We start from the raw sequence: 22,427 nt of genomic DNA, 5'->3' as shown, positions 1-22,427 counted from the left end.
TTCTCGCAGAGTTAAACTATTTACTATAAAACTTAAATATATTTAAACGTTTCAATTTATATACGTAAAGTTAATATATACAGTTTACTGAGGTTACTAACCTTGTAAGTCAAAAGGCCACGATTCACAACATCGGTAAAATCTTGCATGAGCCGCCACTGTACACAATTAGTAATGTGTTAACCCTTTGACGTACGGTGACGCGTCTTAATTAATAGATTATTACAGCCTTCCTTGTAAATTTTAAATTTAGTAAATAATTATATGAAATATTGGAACTCAGATTTCTGTTGCTCCTGGAAGCCATCAGATAGACGTCGAAGCAATTCAGAGGCGGGCTGCTAGATTTGTTACTTCAACAACACGCAAGTGTTACGAAGATGCTTCGGGAATTCAAATGGAAAACTCTGGAGGGAAGGCGGCGTTCTTGTCTAGAAACACTTTTGAGTAAATTTAGAGAACCGGCATTTGAAGCTGATTGAACAATTCTGCAGGGCCAACATACATTACGCCTAAGGACCACGAAGATAAGATGCAGGGTGACAATTATTGAACTATATGAAATAAAATCGCCGTAACTTCTGAACGGTTTGCGTTAGGACGTTCAAACTGCACGGTTGACCGCGGGGCATGATGGGAATTAGTATGCACTGCATAGTTTGGTTTAACGAGTTAGCTCACATTCATTTGGAGGGGTTCGTCAATAAGCAAAATTGGCTGTTTTGGGGGATTGAGAATGCGCATTTCGCGATCGAGAAGCCTGTTCACCCTCAACGAGTGACTGTGTGGTGTGCAGTGTCCAGTCACGGAATACTTGGTACGATATTCCTTGATGGCACGGTGATTACCGAACGGTAACTGAATGGTTTGAAAGATAACCTCAGTATCCAAAGTGGCCCTGTTTTCTGCACCATGTGGTTCATGCAAGACGGAGTTCGACCCCATCAAAGCACGAGAGTGATGTCGAGGGGGAGGGGGAGCACTTTGGGGATCGCATTCTGGCTCTGCGGAACCCAGAGGCCACTGGTTCAAATGGTTCAAATGTCTCTGAGCACTATGGGACTTAACGTCTGAGGTCATCAGTCCCCTAGAACTACTTAAACCTAACTAACCTAAGGACATCACACACATCCATGCCCGAGGCAGGACTCGAACCTGCGACCGTAGCGGTCGCGCGGTTCCGGACTGTAGCGCCTAGAACCACTCGGCCACACCGGCCGGCGAGGCCACTGTCATGTACCTCGATTGGCATGTATACTCTCCGAATCCGAAGACATGCGACTCCTTTTTGTGGGGCTACATTAAAGACAAGGAGTACAGCAACAATCCCAAAATCATTGCTGAGCTGAAAACAGCGATTCAGGAGGTCATCGACAGCATCGATGTTCCGACACCTCAGCGGGTCATGCAGAATTTTGCCATTCGTCTGCGCCACATCATCACCAATGATGGCAGAGATATCGAATACGTCATAACCTAAATCCGAATACCCGTAGTGACGTTTACAAGTTGAATAAAGTGTGTGCACGCCGTAGTTTGTAACTAATTTACGTTTTTTTCTTATAGTTCAATAATTGTTACCTTGTACGTGAAATTAGGGCTCATATGGAGGCATATAAATAGTCGTTTTTCCCTTGCTGTATCTGCGAGCGGAACAAGAAAGAAAGTGTCTGGGACCTGGAGACTGTTTTAGCCATTTCGTAATACACATAATTGTAGAGAAACGGGAGCTTCTCTCAACGAACTGAAGCTGCGTCAGTAAATATTAGTAGTGTGAAGCACAATAGGGATGTTCCGTACAGTATAGTGTATTGCAAACCACAAACAAGCACACTCAAAGACTACGCCTTTCTTTGGTCCTAGGAAGTCCGGCACCATAGCTGAGCTGTGGGCGTGGTATCTTTTTTTCCCAAACAGACTGTTGTATTGTGTCCTTGTACACGAAAGTGAACACAGAGAAAAATGATTTTAGTAACACAAACAGCAAAATACAAAACACTTTATTTAATAGAAAATGAAATTTATGTTTATTGGTCTCCACTGCTGTCTGCTGTGCCTGGAGTAGGCACCCCACAACAGGTGCCGGCCGCTGTGGCTGAGCGGATTTATGCGCTTCAGTCTGGAACCGCGCTGCTGCTACGGTCGCAGGTTCGAATCCTGCCTCGGGCATGGATGTGTGTGATGTCCTTCGGTTAGTTAGGTTCAAGTAGTTCTAAGTCTAGGGGAATGATGACCTCAGAAGTTAGGTCCCATAGTGCTCAGAGCCGTTTAATTCAAAAACTGAATTACTTGGAAAACATGGTCAGATATCAATGCAACATCTAACACGCTCACAACATCAGAGTTGAAGTTTTCTGTTACAGGCACAACGGCCACCAGAGAGCATTAGGGTTGTTCGTGTTTAGTGTTGTTACTAGGCCCGTTAGGGTCAGTAAGTGGGCGTGAACAGCGTCAAAGATTGAGTGATCGCTGTGAAGCAGATGGACATGCCGTTGTACTCGTTTGGGACACCATTATCAGCACCTGACAGAGTTAAAAAGGCGATCTTTAGAGCCTGTGTTATTCGGAATTACGTCGTAATGTTCCTTCGAACGTATATACATCTCCAAAAGAACGGTCACTGCGGTGACTATAGGAGCCGCCATGAGATACATGAAATGTATTCGCAGTTGCGATTACGGACTACCAACAGTTGTATAATGGAATGGCGACAATGAAAATTCGAACCGAACCGGTCCGGGAATCAAACCCCGATTTCCCGCTTATCGCGGGCGGTCGTTTTGCCAATTGGCTATCCAAGCACAACTCACGGCCAGAGCCAACCTTCCATATGTCTTGATAAGGGGGAAATTTCCACGTACGATTCCAGATCCGGCACGGAATTTTCATAGTCGTCCTTCCATTATACAGTCCATATTCGCAGCTGCGAATACATTTCATGAGTTTAAGAAGGTCCTCATTGTGGGCCTCCATTTGGACTGCTGGTCGAATGGTGCGGTATCCTGATTTATGGGGCATTAGTACGTCGAGACCAATGTTGGATTCCGTGGGAAGGTGAGGGCAGACAGACTCGCCGTGAAGGTTCTGGTCGAACACATCTGACCACTACAATGGAGGTTCGCCGAATCGTGCGTGCGCCGGGCACTTCATAATGGCTATATTTGGAGTGGTGCCATCACTGGAAAGCATACACTGCTGACGAATGGGGTAGCATTACGTTCAGCGGTGAATCTTGGTTTTGCACAACCGCAGACGATCACCGTCGAAGTATATGCCGCCGATATGGGGAGAGATGTCCTTCGTCCAATGTTTCGGAGAAGCACAACGCCGTAATGTCATGGCCTGATAATGTGTAGAGCCATTGAGTACGACTTCACGCAGTGGTTGGTAGATAGTATCTGACGGCCCAAACATTGGTCACCTATATCCAGCTTCATCACGTGTCACCGCTAATGCGACAGTACCGTGGTGCCATTTTTCAACAGGCCAGTGCTCTCCTATACATGGCAGTCGTGAGTATCAGCTGTCTGGATGATGTCGAGGCCGGCCGGAGTGTCCGAGCGGTTCTAGGCGCTACAGTCTGGAACCGCACGACGGGTACAGTCGCAGGTTCGAATCCTGCCTCGGGCATGGATGTGTGTGATGTCCTTAGGTTAGTTAGGTTTAAGTAATTCTAAGTTCTAGGGGACTGATGACCTCAGCAGCTAAGTCCCATAGTGCTCACAGCCATTTTGATGATGTCGAGGTACTCCCGTAGACACCAATATCCTCGTATCTGTCAGCGACGGAACGTGTATGGAACCAATTCAGATGTCAACTCCATACCAGTGCCTGCAGGCAGGATATGAAGGACCAGTTACAAAAGTTCTTGTTCAGCTTGGCTCGTGAGAGCATACAACGCTGGCTTATGAGACCTTTCTCACCCAAATGACTACATCCTTCCAGGCCAGAAGGCGTGCAGCATCATATTGATAAGTGCGATCCTTTCTGTGTAAATTTGACTCGATATTGTAGTCAGTGAGGTAACATCACAGACCCCCCTCATGAGGTTTCATTTCGTCCTCCGTCCCTTCCAGCAGAGCAACCTCTCTCTCCGTCACGGTCAGTGTAACACGCAGAGAAGAAATTTTGTCTGTAGTGCTGGCAAAACTCTACCATCAGGTGAGCAAGATGTATGAGACAGGCGAAATTCCCTCAGACTTCAAGAAGAATATAATGATTCCAATACCAAAGACAGCAGCTGTTGACAGATGTAAAAATTACCGAACTATCAGTTTAATAAGTCACAGCTCCAAAATACTAACGCGAATTCTTTACAGACGAATGGAAAACCTGGTAGAAGCCGACCTCGGGAAATATGAGTTTGGATTCCGTAGAAATGTTGGAACACGTGAGGCAATACTGATCCTACGGCTTAGCTAAGAAGAAAGATTAAGGAAAGGCAAACATACGTTTCTAGCATTTGTAGACTCAGATAAAGCTTTTAACAATGTTGACTGGAATACTCGCTTTCAAATTCTGAAGGCGCCAGGGGTAAAATACAGGGAGCGAAAGGCTATTTACAATTTGTACGGAAACCAGATGGCAGCTATATGAGTCGAAGGGCACGAAAGGGAAGCAGTGGTTGGGAAGGGAGTGAGACAGGGTTGTACCATCTACCCAGTTTTGTTCAATCTGTATATTGAGCAAGTAGTAAAGGAAACAAAAGAAAAGCGTGGAGTGGGAATTAAAATCCATGGAGAGGAAATAAAAACTTTGAGTTTCGCCGATGACATTGTAATTCTGTCAGAGACAGCAAAGGACTTGGAAGAGCAGCTGAATGGAATGGACAGTGTCTTGAAAGGAGGCTATAAGCTGAAGATAATCAAAAGCAAAACAAGGATAATGGAATGTAGTCGAATTAAGTCGGGTGATGCTGAGGGAATTAGATTAGGAAATCAGACACTTAAAGCAGTAAAGGAGTGTTGTTATTTGGGGTGCAAAATACCTGATGATGGTCGAAGTAGAGAGGATATAAAATGTAGACTGGCAATGGCAAGGAAAGCGTTTCTGAAGAAGAGAAATTTGTTAACATCGAGTGTAGATTTAAGTGTCAGGAAGTCGGTACTGAAAGTATTTGTATGGAGTGTAGCCATGTATGGAAGTGAAACATGGACGATAAATAGTTTGGACAAGAGGAGAATAGAAGGCTCTCGAAATGTGGTGCTACAGAAGAATGCTGAAGAATAGATGGGTAGATAACATAACTAATGAAGAGTTATTGAATAGAACTAGGGAGAATAGGAGTTTCTGGCACAACTTGACCAGAAGAAGGGATCGGTTGGTAGGACATGTTCTGAGGCATCAAGGGATCACCAATTTAGTACTGGAGGGCAGCGTGGAGGGTAAAAATCGTAGAGGGAGGCCAAGAGATGAATACACTGAGCAGATTCAGAAGGAAGTAGGGTGCAGTAGGTACTGGGAGAAGCTTGCACAGGATAGAGTAGTGTGAAGAGCTGCATCAAACCAGTCTCAGGACTGAAGACCACAAAAAGAACAACTGAGTCTCCTAGACGCAAAACTGTTCATGTCCTCCATAACCGGTTTTGAGAAAAAGTGAAAAAACTGTTTTCACTGGGTAAATACACTCTGCCCTACACGGTATGTTGTATACATAAGTATGGATTAGTCAAAACCATTGGGGCTATTGAAAAAAAAATCAGGAACCGAATGCATGTAAGATATAAGCAAAATAAAAATGGACTTGGACAATTTTGCATCTGACTTTGCAGATGGCCACTTTTGCATGCAACTGAAATGGACATGGACAGTTTTGAGCCTGACTAGTTGTACATGAAGAAAGGATATGGGGTGAACATAATACTGTGTATTCAGTTTTAATTTCTTTTAATGTTTCTGAAGGTACATGGTGTAACAACTGACAAATTGCAATCCACTTAATACATCATATCTGGAACAATGTCTTTATCTTCTCCTGCTAGGCATTCTGACCCGCGGAACCTAGTAATGCCATATACCACGACAGGGATTCACGTTCCCTCCAGGACTCACCATCGTGTTTCTCGAGGAGTTTTGAATCATCCTCCAGTTTCTTTTCATTAATAGGAACAACCGTGTTCGTAATTGCAGCTTGAGTTTATGTGTCCTAATTGTTTCCCACATTTGCATACGGACAATGCTAGGTTGATTTCAGAATTATAATTAGGCTCCCCTTGGACTTTCATAGCATTCTGAGAATGTGTATAACTTTCAGAGTAAACAGCTGTAAGAGACTACAGCAGTACATTGTTTACATGCTTATAGTAGCCATCTTGCATTACAGTCACGTGACCCCAGCGTCCCATGCGATTTGTCAAAAGGGGCAAGGCAAGTTTTGCACCCAACTTACTGATGGACATGGACAGTTTTGAATCTAACAACACTTTTCGTGAGCTGTTTTCCATAGGACATGGAGAGCTTTGAGCGAAAATAGCATTTCAAGCATGAGTAAAATGTCATGCTCTACAATCCAGAATGTTGTTGTTGTTGTTTCCTTACCATTGCCAGTCTACATTTTATATCCTCTGTACTTCGACCATTATCAGTTATTTTGCTCCTGAAATAGAAAAACTCCTAATCTAATACCCTCAGCATATCCCGACTTGTTCGAATACATTGCATTATCATTGTTTTGTTTTTGTTGATGTTCATCTTATATTCTCCTTTCAAGATGCTATCCATTCCGTTCCACTGCTCTTCCAAGTCCTTTTCTGTCTCTGACAGAATTACAATGTCATCAGCAAACCTCAAAGTTTTTATTCGTTCTCCATGGATTTTAATACCTACTCCGAATTTTTCTTTTGTTTCCTTCACTGCTTGCTGAATATGCAGATTGAATAACGTCGGGGAGAGGCTACAAACCTGTCTCACTCCCTTCCCAGCCACTGCTTCTCTTTCATGCCCCTCAACTCCTATAAGTGCCATTCGGTTTCTGTACAAATTGTAAATAGCCTTTCGCTCTCTGTATTTTACCGCTGCCACGTTCAGAATTTGAAAGAGAGTATTCCAGTCAACATTGTCAACAGCTTTCTCTAAGTCTACAAATGCTAGAAACGCAGGTTTGCCTTTCCTTAATCTTTCTTCTAAGACAAGTCGTAAGGTCAGTATTGCCTCACGTGTTCCAACATTTCTAGGGAATTCAAACTGATCCTCCCCGAGGCCAGCTTCTACCAGTTTTTCCATTCGTCTGTAAAGAATTCGCGTTAGTATTTTGCAGCTGTGACTTATTAAACTGATAGTTCGGTAATTTTCACATCTGTCAACACCTGCTTTCTTTGGGATTGGAAGTACTACATTCTTCCTGAAGTCTGAGGGAATTTCGCTTGTCTCATACATGTTGCTCGCCAGATGACAGAGTTTTGTTAGGCCTGGCTCTCCCAAGGCTGTCAGTAGTTCTAATGGAATGTTGTCAACTCCTGGGGCCTTGTTTCGACTCAGGTCTTTCAGTGCTTTGTCAAACTCTTCATGCAGTATCATATCTCCCATTTGATCTTCATCTACCTCCTCTTCCATTTCCATAATATTGTCCTCAAGAACATCGACCTTGTATAGACCCTCTATATACTCCTTCCACCTTTCTGCTTTCCCTTCTTTGCTTAGAACTGGGGTTTCATCTGAGCTCTTGATATTCCTACAAGTGGTTCTCTTATCTCCAAATGTCTCTTTAATTTTCCTGTAGGCAGTATCTATCTTACCCCTGTTGAGATAAGCCTCTACATCCTTACATTTGTCCTTTAGCCATCCCTTCTTAGTCATTTTGCACTTCCTGTCGATCTCATTTTTGAGAAGTTTGTATTCCTTTTTGGCTGCTTCATTTACTGCATTTTTGTATTTTCTCCTGTCATCAAGTAAATTCAGTATCGCTTCTGTTACCCAAGGATTTCTACTAGTTCTCGTCCTTTTTACCTACTTGATCATCTGCTGCCTTCACTATTTCATTCCTCAAAGCTACCCATTCTTCTTCTACTGTATTTCTTTCCCCAATTTCTGTCAATTGTTCCCTTATGCTCTGCCTGAAATTCTGTACAACCTCTGGTTCTTTCAGTTTATCCAGGTCCCATCTCCTTAAATTCCCATCTCCTTAAATGCAGTGCCACCTTAATTTTTTTAAAGGTGGACATGGACGGTTTTGCATCTAAGCAACTCAGTTTTTGACCGTCTAGGGTCGGCTTTTGAGTATACATATGTAGATGAGAGAACATGTCGGAGCTTCGTGAAGTCTGTATCGAGTTTTCTTAGTTCAACGATTCTTTAAACGGAACACGGATGGAGAAAGAAACGACGCGAACAGAGATGGTCAGGGGACTGAGGTGCAAAGATTCCTGGAAACCGCCGCGTGAATTTTGCAGAGAACTGAAGCGCTGGACTTGTGTGTTTGTGTCGCCGGGTGGTGTTTGTCTGCGGCGTCTGTCGGCGCCGGCCGCGCCGCGCCACGCCACGGCAAAGATGGCGGCGGGCGTGACGTGACGCGAGGCAGCTGAGGCCGCGCGCCGCCAGTGGCTGAGTGGCAGTCCGTGGCCAGCAGCCATGAGGGGCGACGGTGCCAGGATGAGCTACTCGCTGGCTGACGTCGTGGCCGCGCTGCGCCTCAGGTACCGTACTCCGCACTGTGCGTGTTCCCGAGCAGTGTGAGCCACAAAGTAGGGATTTATTTCGACTGAACATTACTGGCAAAAACCGCCTTGTGCACAGTATTTTACATTTTAAACTCGACAAACGACAGTGCAGGATTTCTCGCCAGATTTCATATATGAAGTCTTCACGGGTTGTCTGACGAGTAGCATCGTCGTCTCGTACCAATGTTTCGATGGAATGCGTCTCCATCATCTTCAGGCGAAGTCTTGTAACTTTGATGTATATCCTCCCCGTAGAAGTAAGTTATATGCGAGTGCAGGCTTTCTCGGCAAATTTCATATATGAAGTCTTCACGGGTTGTCAGACGAGTAGCATCGTCGTCTCGTAACAACGTTCCGATGGAATGAGTATTCATCATATTCGCCTGAAGATGATGGATACGCATTCCATCGAATTTCGTATATGAAGTCTTCACGGGTTGTCAGACGAGTAGCATTGTCGTCTCGTAACAACGTTCCGATGGAATGCGTCTTCATCATCTTCGCCTGAAGATGATGGATACGCATTCCATCGAAACGTTGCTTCGAGACGACGATGCTACTCGGCTGACAACCCGTGAAGATTTCGTGTAAGGCAGTTATGTAAGTTAGGTGATTACTACAACATGTCGATATGACCGTTGCGGTGGGACAACCCATTCTGTCGAGTCCAGACGAGTTAACAGCGTCTGCACCTCTTCCCCTTACAGTCTCCACTTCCTCTGAATACTGTAACATGTACTTAGAAATAAATTCGCTGTTTACATTACGTATTTGGTCAAATATAAACAAAGTGCCTAACTTTCGACTACCACTCTGCACTCTACACTACTGGCCATTAAAATTGCTACACCACGAAGATGACGTGCTACAGACGCGAAATTTAACCGCCAGGAAGAACATTCTGTATTTTGCAAACGATTAGCTTTTCGGAGATTTCATACAAGGTTGGCGCCGGTGCCGACACCTACAACGTGCTGACATGTGGAAAGTTTACAATCCATTCCTCATACACAAACAGCAGTTTACCGGCGTTTCTTGGTGAAATGTTGTTGTGATGCTTCGTGTAAGGAGGAGAAATGCGTACCATCACGTTTCCGACTTTGATAAAGGTCGGATTGTAGCCTATCGCGATTACGGTTTATCGTATCGCGACATTGCTGCTCGCGTTGGTCGAGATCAAATGACCGTTAGGAGTATATGGAATCGCTGGGTTCAGGAGGGTAATACGGACCGGCGTGCTGGAACCCAACGGCCTCGTATCACTAGCAGTCGAGATGACAGCCATCTTATCCGCATGGCTGTAACGGATCGTCCAGTCATTTCTCGGTCCTTGAGTCAACAGATGGGGACGTTTGCAAGACAACAACCATCTGCACAAACAGTTCGACGATGTTTGCAGCAGCACGGACTATCAGCTCGGAGACCGTGGCTGCGGTTACCCTTGACGCTGCATCACAGACAGGAGCGTCTGCAATGGTGTACTCAACGACGAACCTGGGGCACGAATGGCAAAACGTCATTTTATCCGATGAATCCAGGTTCTGTTTACAGCATCATGACGGTCGCATCCGTGTTTGGCGACATCGCGGTGAACGCACATTGGAAGCGTGTATTCGTCATCGCCATACTGCCGTATCACCCGCGTGATGGTATGGGGTCCCATTTGTTACACGTCTCGGTCACCTCTTGTCCGCATAAACGACTCTTTGAACAGTGGACGTTACATTTCAGATGTGTTACGATCCGTGGCTCTACCCCTCATTCGATCCCTGCAAAACCCTACATTTCAGCAGGATAATGCACGACCGTATGTTGCAGGTCCTGTACGTGTCTTCCTGGATACAGAAAATGTTCGACTGCTGCCCTGGCCAGCGCATTCTCCAGATCTCTCACGAATTGAAAACGTCTGGTCAATGGTGGCCGAGCAGCTGGTTCGTCACAATACGCCAGTCACTACTCTTGATTAACTGTGGTATCGTGTTGAAGCTGCATGGGCAGCTGTGCGGTACACGCCATCCAAGCTCTGTTTTACTCAACGCCCAGGCGTGTCACGTCCGTCATTACGGCCAGAGGTGGATGTTCTGGGTACTGATTTCTCAGGATCTATGGACCCAAATTGCGTGAAAATGTAATCACATGTCAGTTCTAGTATAATATATTTGTCCAATGAATACCCATTTATCATCTACATTTCTTCCTGGTGTTGCAATTTTAATGGCCAGTAGTGTATTGAAACCTAAGTTTCGACCTCCTTTGAGGCGACCCTCTTCAGGGCGACGAAACTGCGCAAGATCCGGAATATATTCAAGACCACGAAGGGTTCTATCGCTGCATTTTAACGCCGCCGGTGCTAGCGAAATCCGATGTGATTGCTGAAACTAGTCGAGCAATTACATTCACGAGTTTAAGCACCATAGCTACCCGAGACTGAGGCAACACAGCAAATTAGCAATAGTCGTACAACACCTGGGCTGTGGTCGGGCCTTCAGTTTCCAAGAATTCATTGTGCTTTCCAGACAGCCGCAGATTCAGCAGTGGAAAACAAGGAAGGCTGTTAAAGTAATTGCGCCTCCCAACAACACGAATAGAGTGGCAGCATGTTGCAGACGACCTGGCTGTCTGAGATCCCAGTCGAACGGGCAGCGTGTGTCCGCCAGCTGGCAGCTGGTCAAGACCCGGTCTCACCAGCGTAAACATGCGGCCACAAAACAACTGCCGTGCGCCGTCGACCTCTTGCTGCAGGGAAACGTCGCCCCGGGTGCAAGCTGCCGATTGGCTGTTGTCTGCTAGTCAGCTGCTAGAGTAAAACAGACAATAGAGTGTCGTACTGCAACCCCTCCACAGGCATCTTAACTTTGATCTGTCCAATGACGTTCGGCAAAGAGACGTAGGTTGCCACGTGACAACGAGTATAGAGCGGTATATAGGGAAACACCATCTGTAACAACCAAGAGTTAGTCGCCCTGAAGAAGTTCGTTGCATTGACTGTCGAAACGTCAGTTGTAATTTCAAAACGACTCGGCCGAATGAACTATAGGAATTTATTGAAATTATCACTGGATGTGGAACCGTCGCACTTATAAACCGTTTACTGTGAGAAATTAAGAACAAAAAATTTTTCAGTCTTTAGATTTTTGTTTACATAATGTTGAACATGAAAGTCTATTTGTTACAAAAATCTTATCCATATTGAGTTATTGTTGTAGTGGTCTTCGGTCCTGAGACTGGTTTGATGCAGCTCCCCATGCTACTGTATCCTGCGCAAGCTGCTTCATTTCCCAGTACCTACTGCAACCTACATCCTTCTGAATCTGCTTAGTGTATTCATCTCTTGGTCTCCTTTTACGATCTTTACCCTCCACGCTACCCTCCAATACTAAATTGGTGATCCCTTGATGCCTCAGAACATGTCCTACCAACCGATCCCTTCTTTTTGTCAAGTTGTGCCACAAACTCCTCTTCTCCCCAATTCTATTCAATACCTCCTCATTGGTTATGTGATCTACCCCACTAACAGTAACAGAAATAAATCCTCGATGTCTGAGCATGTTTGATGTAGTAATGTAATTGTATGGTTCTTAGTGCCCTTAACCACTCACACATTTGGGTTGCTCGTGAGGCTGGAAGACGTTCGCAAACTTCCAGCGTTTAATGTTTTGGGTTACTTCACTCTATTTTGTTATATCACATTCGAAAAACATTCCTTGTACCTCATCTCACTCACTGCATTTCGAACGATTCTCCTTTGAGTTATAGTTTTTAGACCTGTCCTCATTATCTGAAGAATCCATATCTTCTGACAGCTACGGTTGTACCAACCCAACTTTTAGCAGTATCTTTCACTGTATACACCAATCTGAAGTTCACGTTTGGTGAATACCTTTTCTTGCTTATATGAGAGCCGTCTCCTGATTCCACGGGCTGGATGCCGAGACAAGTGCATTTTCTTTGCATGCAACGTAATATCGTATCACTGTGTGCAACATAATGTCACAGTGAAGTACTTCAGTTATACTACGAGTGACAGCTCTAGATGATAGAAAATGCTCTTCAACCAAGGGGAACGGTTTTCCAAACGAATATTATTTAAAATGCTGTTTGATTCCATAATGAGACATCTAAGATTTTGCGGAAGGTTGTCGAATATGTGAGACTCATTGTTGAACCCTTCAAGGTCTGTCAGGTATCACTTCGCCTTCGAAGTACTGTAAGATTTGCAATAGCTGTTGAGGAAACGAAAGTATCTGTGATGACAAAAATGTTATCGACTGTGTATTGTGAAACAGTTGTTATTTAAAAATTTCCCATCATAACTGTCGTTGTTACATACAGGATTTTCTTTTAGATTTCTGTAAATAATATGCATTTAAATTACAAACCTACATTCGCAAATGTGTTATACAAGGGAATAATACAAATAAACTGCGAAGTCTTGTCTGTACTAAGCTCGTAATATACAGAAGTGTTGAATCGTCGTTTCACCGTGACATCGCAATGCGACATTCTCATTATAAAAATAACATCGTATATTCTCCTTACTGAACTCGTTATACTGCGTTAAAAATTAGGAGGAGACGCCTTGAGCGCCTGAAACACAATGTTGCCATTGCGGCTGGCTCGCCGAAGCAGCGTGGCCCGTTCCATTGCTCGTTGACACGCTGCTGTGGAGAAGGACGGCAGATGATCCAGCGGCCGCTGTCTGCCCTTAGCTGACTCATGATTGGCGGGCGGTCGGGGGGGGGGGGGGGGGAGAGGCCAAAGCTGAAGGCGTGAGAACTGGACGCTGAGGCGTGAATTGGGCTGGCTAAAAAGAGATCATATCACCCAGAGTTATCCGTATTACTAAACGCCGAGGAAGAAGGAGACTGCAGTACATGGCTTGCAGCCAGCAAATAACTGAGGACGTAGGTTGCAACAAGTGTCAGTCTGAGGTGGTAAAGTTGGCGTTGTGAAGTAGGAATCGCGTGCTGGGCCGCATGAAACTACTGGGAAGAGTGATAACAATATTTTCCATTAAAAATGCAGTCGAATGTACACATTAAGAGTTGTGTTATAATCTTACGTTCAGTGTTTAACACGATAAATCAAGTATTACATATAGAAACTGTGCATGTGCCTTTAGGTAGAGTAAACAATGGCGCGCAAATTACGTGGACTACATTCATCCAGTATTAGACAATAAGAGCTTTTTGCGACTTCAAACAAACTTTACATATAATTTGCAACCTTTCTGACACATTTTTCTCGCTGATACGCTCCACTGCACAATGAAAGAGAGCAGGTTTATCGATTACTAAATTTTTATCTGTTCATGCATCAGGCCGATCTGGTAAGGTTCCAAGCTTCAGACGAGTTACTCATGTTTCTGTCAAACGGGACCCTTACTGAGAACTTCTGTTATGGATGAAGTACATTTTATTAGGATGTTCTAATTTATTATTTCTTTACCACTAACTCTGTTCACCATACATTCTGCAGACAGTATCCACACATACCACGAAAAGCTGCAAAATTATATCGTTGTACGACATATTTCAGGAGATACGCTATCATATTGAATCATAATCACCCAATATTGGTGCTGACTTTTTCGTTAGTTTGTGGCTGAGTAATGTGAAACTAATAAACGTAGATACCTGGGGTTTTGCATCTTCAAATGTTCAACACATTGACTTATTTGTAGAGTAATCCGACGGGCGTTCGTTTCTTTGATGAATCGGGTCAGTGGCTAGTTTTGGTTAATAAGTGTACGAAACAGTAGTTATGAAAAATATTTATACAAATATTTTCATATTTGTCATATGAAATTTTTTTAATCATGTTCCGACTTCTGATTTAAATCTTATTGTACTAACCTTCCTGTATAAATTTTACGAGTTGAAAGTACTCTATGTATAAATCGAAATTTAGTACAGCATATTTATCGAATAAAAATGTTTAATATATAAAAACTTTTACTGCCTAGACCGCAGTTTATGTTTCACAATTACAGCAGGATTACTGTGTCCTGTGCTAACCTCTTCATTTCAGAGTAGCACTTGCAACCTACGTCCTCAATTATTTGCTTGACGTATTCCAATCTCTGTCTTCCTCTACAGTTTTTGCCCTCTACAGCTCCCTCTAGTATCATGGAAGTAATTCCCTCATGTCTTAGCAGATGTACTATCATCCTGTCCCTTCTCCTTATCAGTGTTTTCCACATATTCCTTTCCTCTCCGATTCTGCGTAGAACCTCCTCATTCCTTACCTTATCAGTCCACCTAATTTTCAACATTCGTCTATAGCACCACATCTCAAATGCTTCGATTCTCTTCTGTTCCGGTTTTCCCACAGTTCATGTTTCACTACCATACAATGCTGTACTCTAGACGTACATCCTCAGAAATTTCTTCCTCAAATTAAGGCCGGTATTTGATATTAGTAGACTTCTCTTGGCCAGAAATGCCTTTTTTGCCATAGCGAGTCTGCTTTTGATGTCCTCCTTGCTCCGTCCGTCATTGGTTATTTTACTGCCTAGGTAGCAGAATTCCTTAACTTCATTGACTTCGTGACCATCAATCCTGATGTTAAGTTTCTCGCTGTTCTCATTTCTACTACTTCTCATTACCTTCGTCTTTCTCCGATTTACTCTCAAACCGTACTGTGTACTCATTAGACTGTTCATTCTATTCAGCAGATCATTAATTCTTCTTCACTTTCACTCAGGATAGCAATGTCATCAGCGAATCGTATCATTGATATCCTTTCACCTTGTATTTTAATTCCACTCCTGAACCTTTCTTTTATTTCCATCATTGCTTCCTCGATGTACAGATCGAAGAGTAGGGGTGAAAGGCTACAGCCTTGTCTTACTCCCTTATTAATACGAGCACTTCGTTCTTGATCGTCCACTCTTATTATTCCCTCTTGGTTGTTGTACATATTGTATATGACCCGTCTCTCCCTATAGCTTACCCCTACTTTTTTCAGAATCTTGAACAGCTTGCACCATTTTATATTGTCGAACGCTTTTTCCAGGTCGGCAAATCCTATGAACGTGTCTTGATTTTTCTGTAGCCTTGCTTCCATTATTAGTCGTAGCGTCAGAATTGCCTCTCTCGTGCCTTTACTTTTCCTAAAGCCAAACTGATCTTCACCTAGCGCATTCTCAATTTTCTTTTCCATTCTTCTGTATATTATTCTTGTAAGCAGCTTCGATGCATGAGCTGTTAAGCTGATTGTGCGATAATTCTCGCATTTGTCAGGTCTTGCCGTCGTCGGAATTGTGTGGATGATGCTTTTCCGAAACTCAGATGGTATGTCGCCAGACTCATACATTCTACACACCAACGTGAATAGTCGTTTTGTTGCCACTTCCCCTAATGATTTTAGAAATTCTGATGGAATGTTATCTATCCCTTCTGCCTTATTTGACCGTAAGTCCTCCAAAGCTCTTTTAAATTCCGATTCTAATACTGGATCCCATATTTCTTCTAAATCGACTCCTGATTCTTCTTCTATCACATCAGACAAATCTTCACCCTCATAGAGGCTTTCAATGTATTCTTTCCACCTATCTGCTCTCTCCTCTGCATTTAACAGTGGAATTCCCGTTGCACTCTTAATGTTACCACCGTTGCTTTTAATGTCACCAAAGGTTGTTTTGACTTTCCTGTATGCTGAGTCTGTCCTTCCGACAATCATATCTTTTTCGATGTCTTCACATTTTTCCTGCAGCCATTTCGTCTTAACTTCCCTGCACTTCCTATTTATTTCATTCCTCAGCGACTTGTATTTCTGTATTCCTGATTTTTCCGGAACATGTTTGTACTTCCTCCATTCATCAATCAGCTGAAGTATTTCTTCTGTTACCCATGGTTTCTTCGCAGCTACGTTCTTTGTGCCTATGTTTTCCTTCCCAACTTCTGTATTATGGACCAACAAAACTAGGGCAGCATGAAGTTCAAAGCTTTATGGAGAGCGAGCCAGGTTGTAAACTTGCCTAAGTAATTCACGACAAAACATCTTAAACCAAGCAATTTTAAAACTATACAGATAAAAAGAGAATGAAGTTAAAATTACAAGACAGGGAAGCTGTCTTTTCTATATAACTGGAGACATGCTATATGTGAAACACAAATCCTACGTAACTGTCAAGTGATAAAAACATCAAATTTCAGTGTAACGCGAAAAATGTGAACGACATGCCATAATCTCGCAAGTTATAAGGAAGTAAAACGGCTAGTTACGTAAGTAAAAATACAATGAAACTTACATTAAATGTAATTGTACAGCATATTTTATAGTCAGAAAAATACAGGTCGAAGAAAAGTTCGCGCACTCGGACTTCGCAGAGCGACTCCTCACATACGGGCAATTCAAAAATGTCACTCACATAATTTCGTCCTGCGCATATTTCGGGCAATAAACGGACCTTAAACATTTGCAGTCTGGCAACACTGTAATCACGTGTACGGTAACTACCTGCACCTCGGTGCAGTAGATAGCGTTCCACGTTAGCATGCAGTAGGTGGAGGGTTCGGCTCTGGGTTGAGGCATATTTGTTTTGATATGCTGAAAGTAGTATGCCTGGTACGGTATATGGCGTCTTAATCGTCATACAGCGATTACAGGGGGTCTTTTACAAAACATTTGCAGTACATACTACGAGCATAGAAATGTAAATACGATCTTTTCATTGGCCAGGTTTTAAAGAAAGCTTTTGAATGTCGTTGACGCGAATTGTTTCGCACCACTGTATCTACTACAAACTTCTTGGGTCCCGACGGTCCCATCGAGTAGATGGGACGATGGTGTGAGGGTAACTAGGAAACAGATTTGGAATCTAGTAGGAAAACCACGGAAAACCTGAATCTGAATGGCCGGAAGGCTAAAATAAAAATAAAAATTCTAAGCTCTCCATTCTACTTTGTATATCTTTGAATTCTGGATGTCACAAGTTAAAGAGTACTTCATCTGTTTCCTACTTTTTATTAAGTCTGTAGTTGACGCGGTGCTATGGTGATTCTGAACTGAGTATTCTGTTTTGTAATATGTACAAATACTGAAATGAACTTTCATCCATTCGTAACTAATTTATATAGGACTTTACGTTCTCCACATGCAGCTCTCGTAAAAAAGTTGTTGAATACTTTTATTATCTCGACGTAAAACGCACGGCTTCACCCGAGTAAGTTTCCTTTTTTTTCCGTCGTTTCTCATCCAAATGCTCATACAATGCAATTGTGGTACAAGCAACTGAAGCTCACAGTAACGAGTTGTCCGCCATCTCGAACTTTGACGAAAAGTGTGACGACAGTGTAATATCACTTTTTAGCGCCACGTCAAATATCTTTGTCAAAGAAATATGATAGCTCGCACGCATTAAAATTTGTCTTTGCTACACTACATTGACCCAACTGTCTAATGAGAAACAAAAGCAATTTGACCGGAATTATCGTGCATTTCGAAGTAAGTAACTGTCTGCAGTTCCTCACGAATCACGAATCAGAACAACCTGGAAAGAACAGCGGCAAATCTAAAAAAAAAGAAAAAAATCGTTCAATGGCTCTGAGGACTATGGGACTTAACATCTGAGGTCATCAGTCCCCTAGAACTTAGAACTACTGAAACCTAACTAACCTAAGGACATCACACAATCATGACCGAGGCAGGATTCGAACCTGCGACCGTAGCGGTCGCGCGATTGCAGACTGAAACGCCTAGAAGCGCTCGGCCACACCGGCTGGCCTCTAAACAAAACAAAATACCTTTGTTCATCCTTCCTGCAAGACGCCACTAGGTTTGTGGTAACACTTTAGTAAATGAGCCTTTTTCATATTCAACGTGTATCCCATCTCGATTTGCAGGTCATTCCACTACGATTCAGATGCATGGTAATTATTCAGATGGAAGGAAACAGAAGGGAAGTGCGGCCCTCACTTGTGGACCGTAGCGAAGGGTGTTGCATCAAATTAATAAATACGAGAGTAGCACTGGGGAGAGATGGCCACTGGATGGAACAGCAATTCAGAAACATGATTTATTGAGAACTTAGTAGCATGCAAATTATCAAGGAACAAAGAAAAGTAATGAAATTCTCTCCCTGGGAAGAAATGACTGCCGGATCAGAGTTCATGAAATAATAAATTTAACTGTTAAGGTGAGCGGTATAACTCATAAAGGAATTGAAATTACTCTTGTAACAAAGCTTCACGGAGAATCTAATTGAATTTATACGTGAGAGCGTTCTCATTACGATGATTGGACCGAATTGATAAGTGAGATTTATGAGATGAATGATCAAGCGAGCAAACCAAACAAAAAATGTCGTGGCAGATGTTTCGAACACTTGTGATACTCCAGTCTGAGCGTATAGAGGTACTGCTGGAAGTAAAGCTGTAAGGACGGGGCCTGAGTCGTGCTTGGGTAGCTCAAATGGTAGAGCACGTGCCCGCGAAAGGCAAAGGTCCCGTTTTCGAGTCTCGGTCCGGCAAGCAGTTTTAATCTCCCCGGAAGTTTCACACAAGCGTATAGATTTGGTGACGGTACTTTTTTTCTTAATACAAAGTTTTCCCATTTTCTGAATTTATTATAATGGTTACACGTTTACAGGATAAATAAAATACACGTACTGCAGTTCGATCAGTGGAGCAGCGGTCGCTCCTTCTAGTTGTGAGTGGAACCACTCATGCGCGCCTGTTGAGAAAGAGGCACCCACCGACACGCACTTACCACGCTTGATCCACTTTCAACACTTACATTCATCCAAATTATTTCACATTCGGAATATGTGCTAGCCCTACCAGATGTTTTCGTGTTATTCACAGTTGTAAACAAACCTTCGCCACCGGCGTCCAGCCTATTGTTGCGATGTTCATTCCAGTGGCAGTTTAAAATCTCGTCTCTATTCACTTCTGGTTTCTTCCAGCCCTCTGTTTCCACTACTGCGTGGGCGTTATTACCATCTGCAGTCGAGACAATTCTTTGTCATTTTCAGTGATTAACTTGCATTTAACTAATACTATATGAACATTTTATTTTAAAGACACCAATTACGAATGCTACTCTTTCTAATTAATGAACTTGATATTTTTCCAACTCCAAATGAAGTACACAATTTTTTATCTGGTCTGCGGATGCGTTTCTCTATCCTAAAACAGCTTCATTTGCAAGCCACACATACTTTGATGCCCTAGTAGCCTCTCCGTGCGTGTAATAAACGCCTGAACAATATATAGGATTTGTTCTGGAGTAAAGTCAAGCGCTGGCTCGAGAGTCGGGAACGAGAGAGCAGAGGGCTGTGAGGAAGACGTCACCCAATTGCAGGCTGACCGACCCCTCTCCAGGACGACAGCGCTACAGCATCTATGCGAAGAGAACATCCCAACTGGCCGCTGCGCAGTTCAACAGAAGCTTCACGACTAGCGACCTGAATAGAAGAGTGAACGCTATTACTTCACTTGTATTAAGGCATTGTATATATTGAAGAGATTTCTTATTTGCATGTCGCCCTTTGCTTGCGACACTTCTGCGTTATTGTCAGAGTCAAGTAGTGTCATTGTTCATTTGCAGTAAAACTCATTAACACGATTTGTTTGAATGTTGTCTAGTGATCTGATAAGGCAGGCTACCTAAACCCCACATATTCGACGTCAAGACAGGATTCAACAGGATTCTACAAAAATAAGGGGGAGCGGACGTTCTCATCTTCTCAACCTTGTATGGCAGTCGCTGGAATGAGCCAAGTATGACCTTGCAGCCGACAGGCATTGTTCATAACCAGGTCTGCCAAAATTTGCAGTTGGTAGCACCTTCTCCCCTCAGTGACTGGTGGAACAGCCTCAACATGTTGAAAGAGGCCTCCAGGCATCCTTCCCATCTCTTGCTGCCATTTCCTTAATGGTACAATTATTCTCTGGATGTTGAAACTGGCGACGCATAATGGACGCCACGCCCTTTTGAACTTAATGCACCATGACACGGAAAACAGCAGGCTTCCCAAAAGGTGATATGTGTCCCAGTGGTTCAGTTCCAGCTTCAGTGGAAGACAGCGCCTCTAATTTGTTGATTATGGGGAGGGTATTACATGCTGAGTCCTCGCTGTTTCGTGCTGCTCATGTACAGTGCCTCAAGACCAGTGGTTTCCAACCTTTCTCAGACGCTTACCTCAGAGTACATTTAGACTTTAGTTAGTACCTCCCCACCCACCCCCACTCCCCACATTATCACCAACTTCAGCACGTAACTAAACTGGGGGATGAAATACTTTTCACTTTCATGGAACACTTTTATTTCTAAAATGAAAGACGAATGATATATATACGAGGGTAATCCCAAAAACAAGATCTCCTTTTTTTGTAAGTACATAGACCTGTTTACATCAGTTTACAGCTTGGACATTTAGCTATTTTTCGACATAATCACCATTTCTGTGGATGCATTTTTGTAGACGCTGTGGTACGTTTTCTATGCACATCTCATACCAGTTTGCTGCCATGCTGTTCAGAAAGTTATGAACCTCTTCTTTCACCTCATCGTCGGAGCTGAATCGCTTTCCGGTCAAATGTTCTTTTAACCTATGGAACAGGTGATAGGAATATACAAGGTGCATTCAAGTTCTAAGGCCTCCGATTTTTTTCTAATTAATCACTCACCCGACATCGATGAAACTGGCGTTACCTCTCGACGTAATCGCCCTGCAGACGTACAGATTTTTCACAATGCTGACGCCATGATTCCATGGCAGCGGCGAAGGCTTCTTTAGGAGTCTGTTTTGACCACTGGAAAATCGCTGAGGCAATAGCAGCACGGCTGGTGAATGTGCGGGCACGGAGAGTGTATTTCATTGTTGGAAAAAGCCAAAAGTCACTAGGAACCAGGTCAGGTGACTAGGGAGCATGAGGAATCACTTCAAAGTTGTTATCACGAAGAAACTGTTGCGTAACGTTAGCTCGATGTGCGGGTGCGTTGTCTTAGTGAAACAGCACACGCGCAGCCCTTTCCGAACGTTTTTGTTGCTGTGCAGGAAGGAATTTGTTCTTCAAAACATTTTCGTAGGATGCACCTGTTACCGTAGTGCTCTTTGGAACGCAATGGGTAACGATTACGCCCTCGCTGTCCCAGAACATGGACACCATCATTTTTTCAGCACTGGCGGTTACCCGAAATTGTTTTGGTGGCGGTGAATGTGTGTGCTCCCATTGAGATGACTGGTGCTTTGTTTCTGGATTGAAAAATGGCATCCACGTCTCATCCATCGTCAGAACCGACGAAAAGAAAGTCCCATTCATGCTGTCGTTGCGCGTCAACATTGCTTGGCAACATGCCACTCGGGCAGCGATGTGGTCGTCCGTCAGCATTCGTGGCACCCACCTGGATGACACTTTTCGCATTTTCAGGTCGTCATGCAAGTTTGTGTGCACAGAACCCACAGAAATGCCAACTCTGGAGGCGACCTGTTCAACATTCATTCAGCGATCCCCCAAAACAATTCTCTTCACTTTCTCGATCATGTCGTCTGACCGGCTTGTGCGAACCCGAGGTTGTTTCGGTTTGTTGTCACGCGGTGTTCTGCCTTCATTTAACTGTCGCTCCCACGAACGCACTTTCGACACATCCATAACTCCATCATCACATGTCTCCTTCAACTGTCGATGAATTTCAGTTGGTTTCACACCACGCAAATTCAGAAAACGAATGACTGGACGCTGTTCAAGTAAGGAAAACGTCACCATTTTAAGTATTTAAAACATTTCTCATTATCGCCGCTGGCGGTAAAATTCCATCTTCCGT

General features: G+C 43.5%; 2 protein-coding genes across 3 annotated transcripts in view; both read left to right on the top strand.

The window, feature by feature from the left end:
- Nucleotides 1-8,505, top strand: part of LOC126267611 (uncharacterized) — a 523,505-nt gene extending 515,000 nt beyond the window's left edge. The window contains exon 6 of the mRNA XM_049972912.1: nt 8,388-8,505. Within this exon, the coding sequence (XP_049828869.1) occupies nt 8,388-8,505 (118 nt within the window). The remainder of the gene's footprint in view (nt 1-8,387) is intronic.
- Nucleotides 8,506-8,551: 46 nt separating this feature from the next.
- LOC126267444 (inositol 1,4,5-triphosphate receptor associated 2-like) overlaps nt 8,552-22,427 on the top strand; it is a 163,050-nt gene continuing 149,174 nt past the window's right edge. The window contains exon 1 of one of the 2 annotated variants that reach the window (XM_049972709.1): nt 8,552-8,630. In XM_049972709.1, coding sequence (XP_049828666.1) covers nt 8,566-8,630 — 65 coding nt within the window. In that variant the 5' untranslated portion in view covers nt 8,552-8,565. The remainder of the gene's footprint in view (nt 8,631-22,427) is intronic. The other variant, XM_049972712.1, reaches the window with a different exon arrangement.

The sequence above is a fragment of the Schistocerca gregaria genome, chromosome 4 (genome assembly GCF_023897955.1).
Source record: "Schistocerca gregaria isolate iqSchGreg1 chromosome 4, iqSchGreg1.2, whole genome shotgun sequence".
In the NCBI taxonomy this organism is placed as follows: domain Eukaryota; kingdom Metazoa; phylum Arthropoda; class Insecta; order Orthoptera; family Acrididae; genus Schistocerca; species Schistocerca gregaria.
This window is presented reverse-complemented; position numbering and strand designations above follow the sequence as displayed.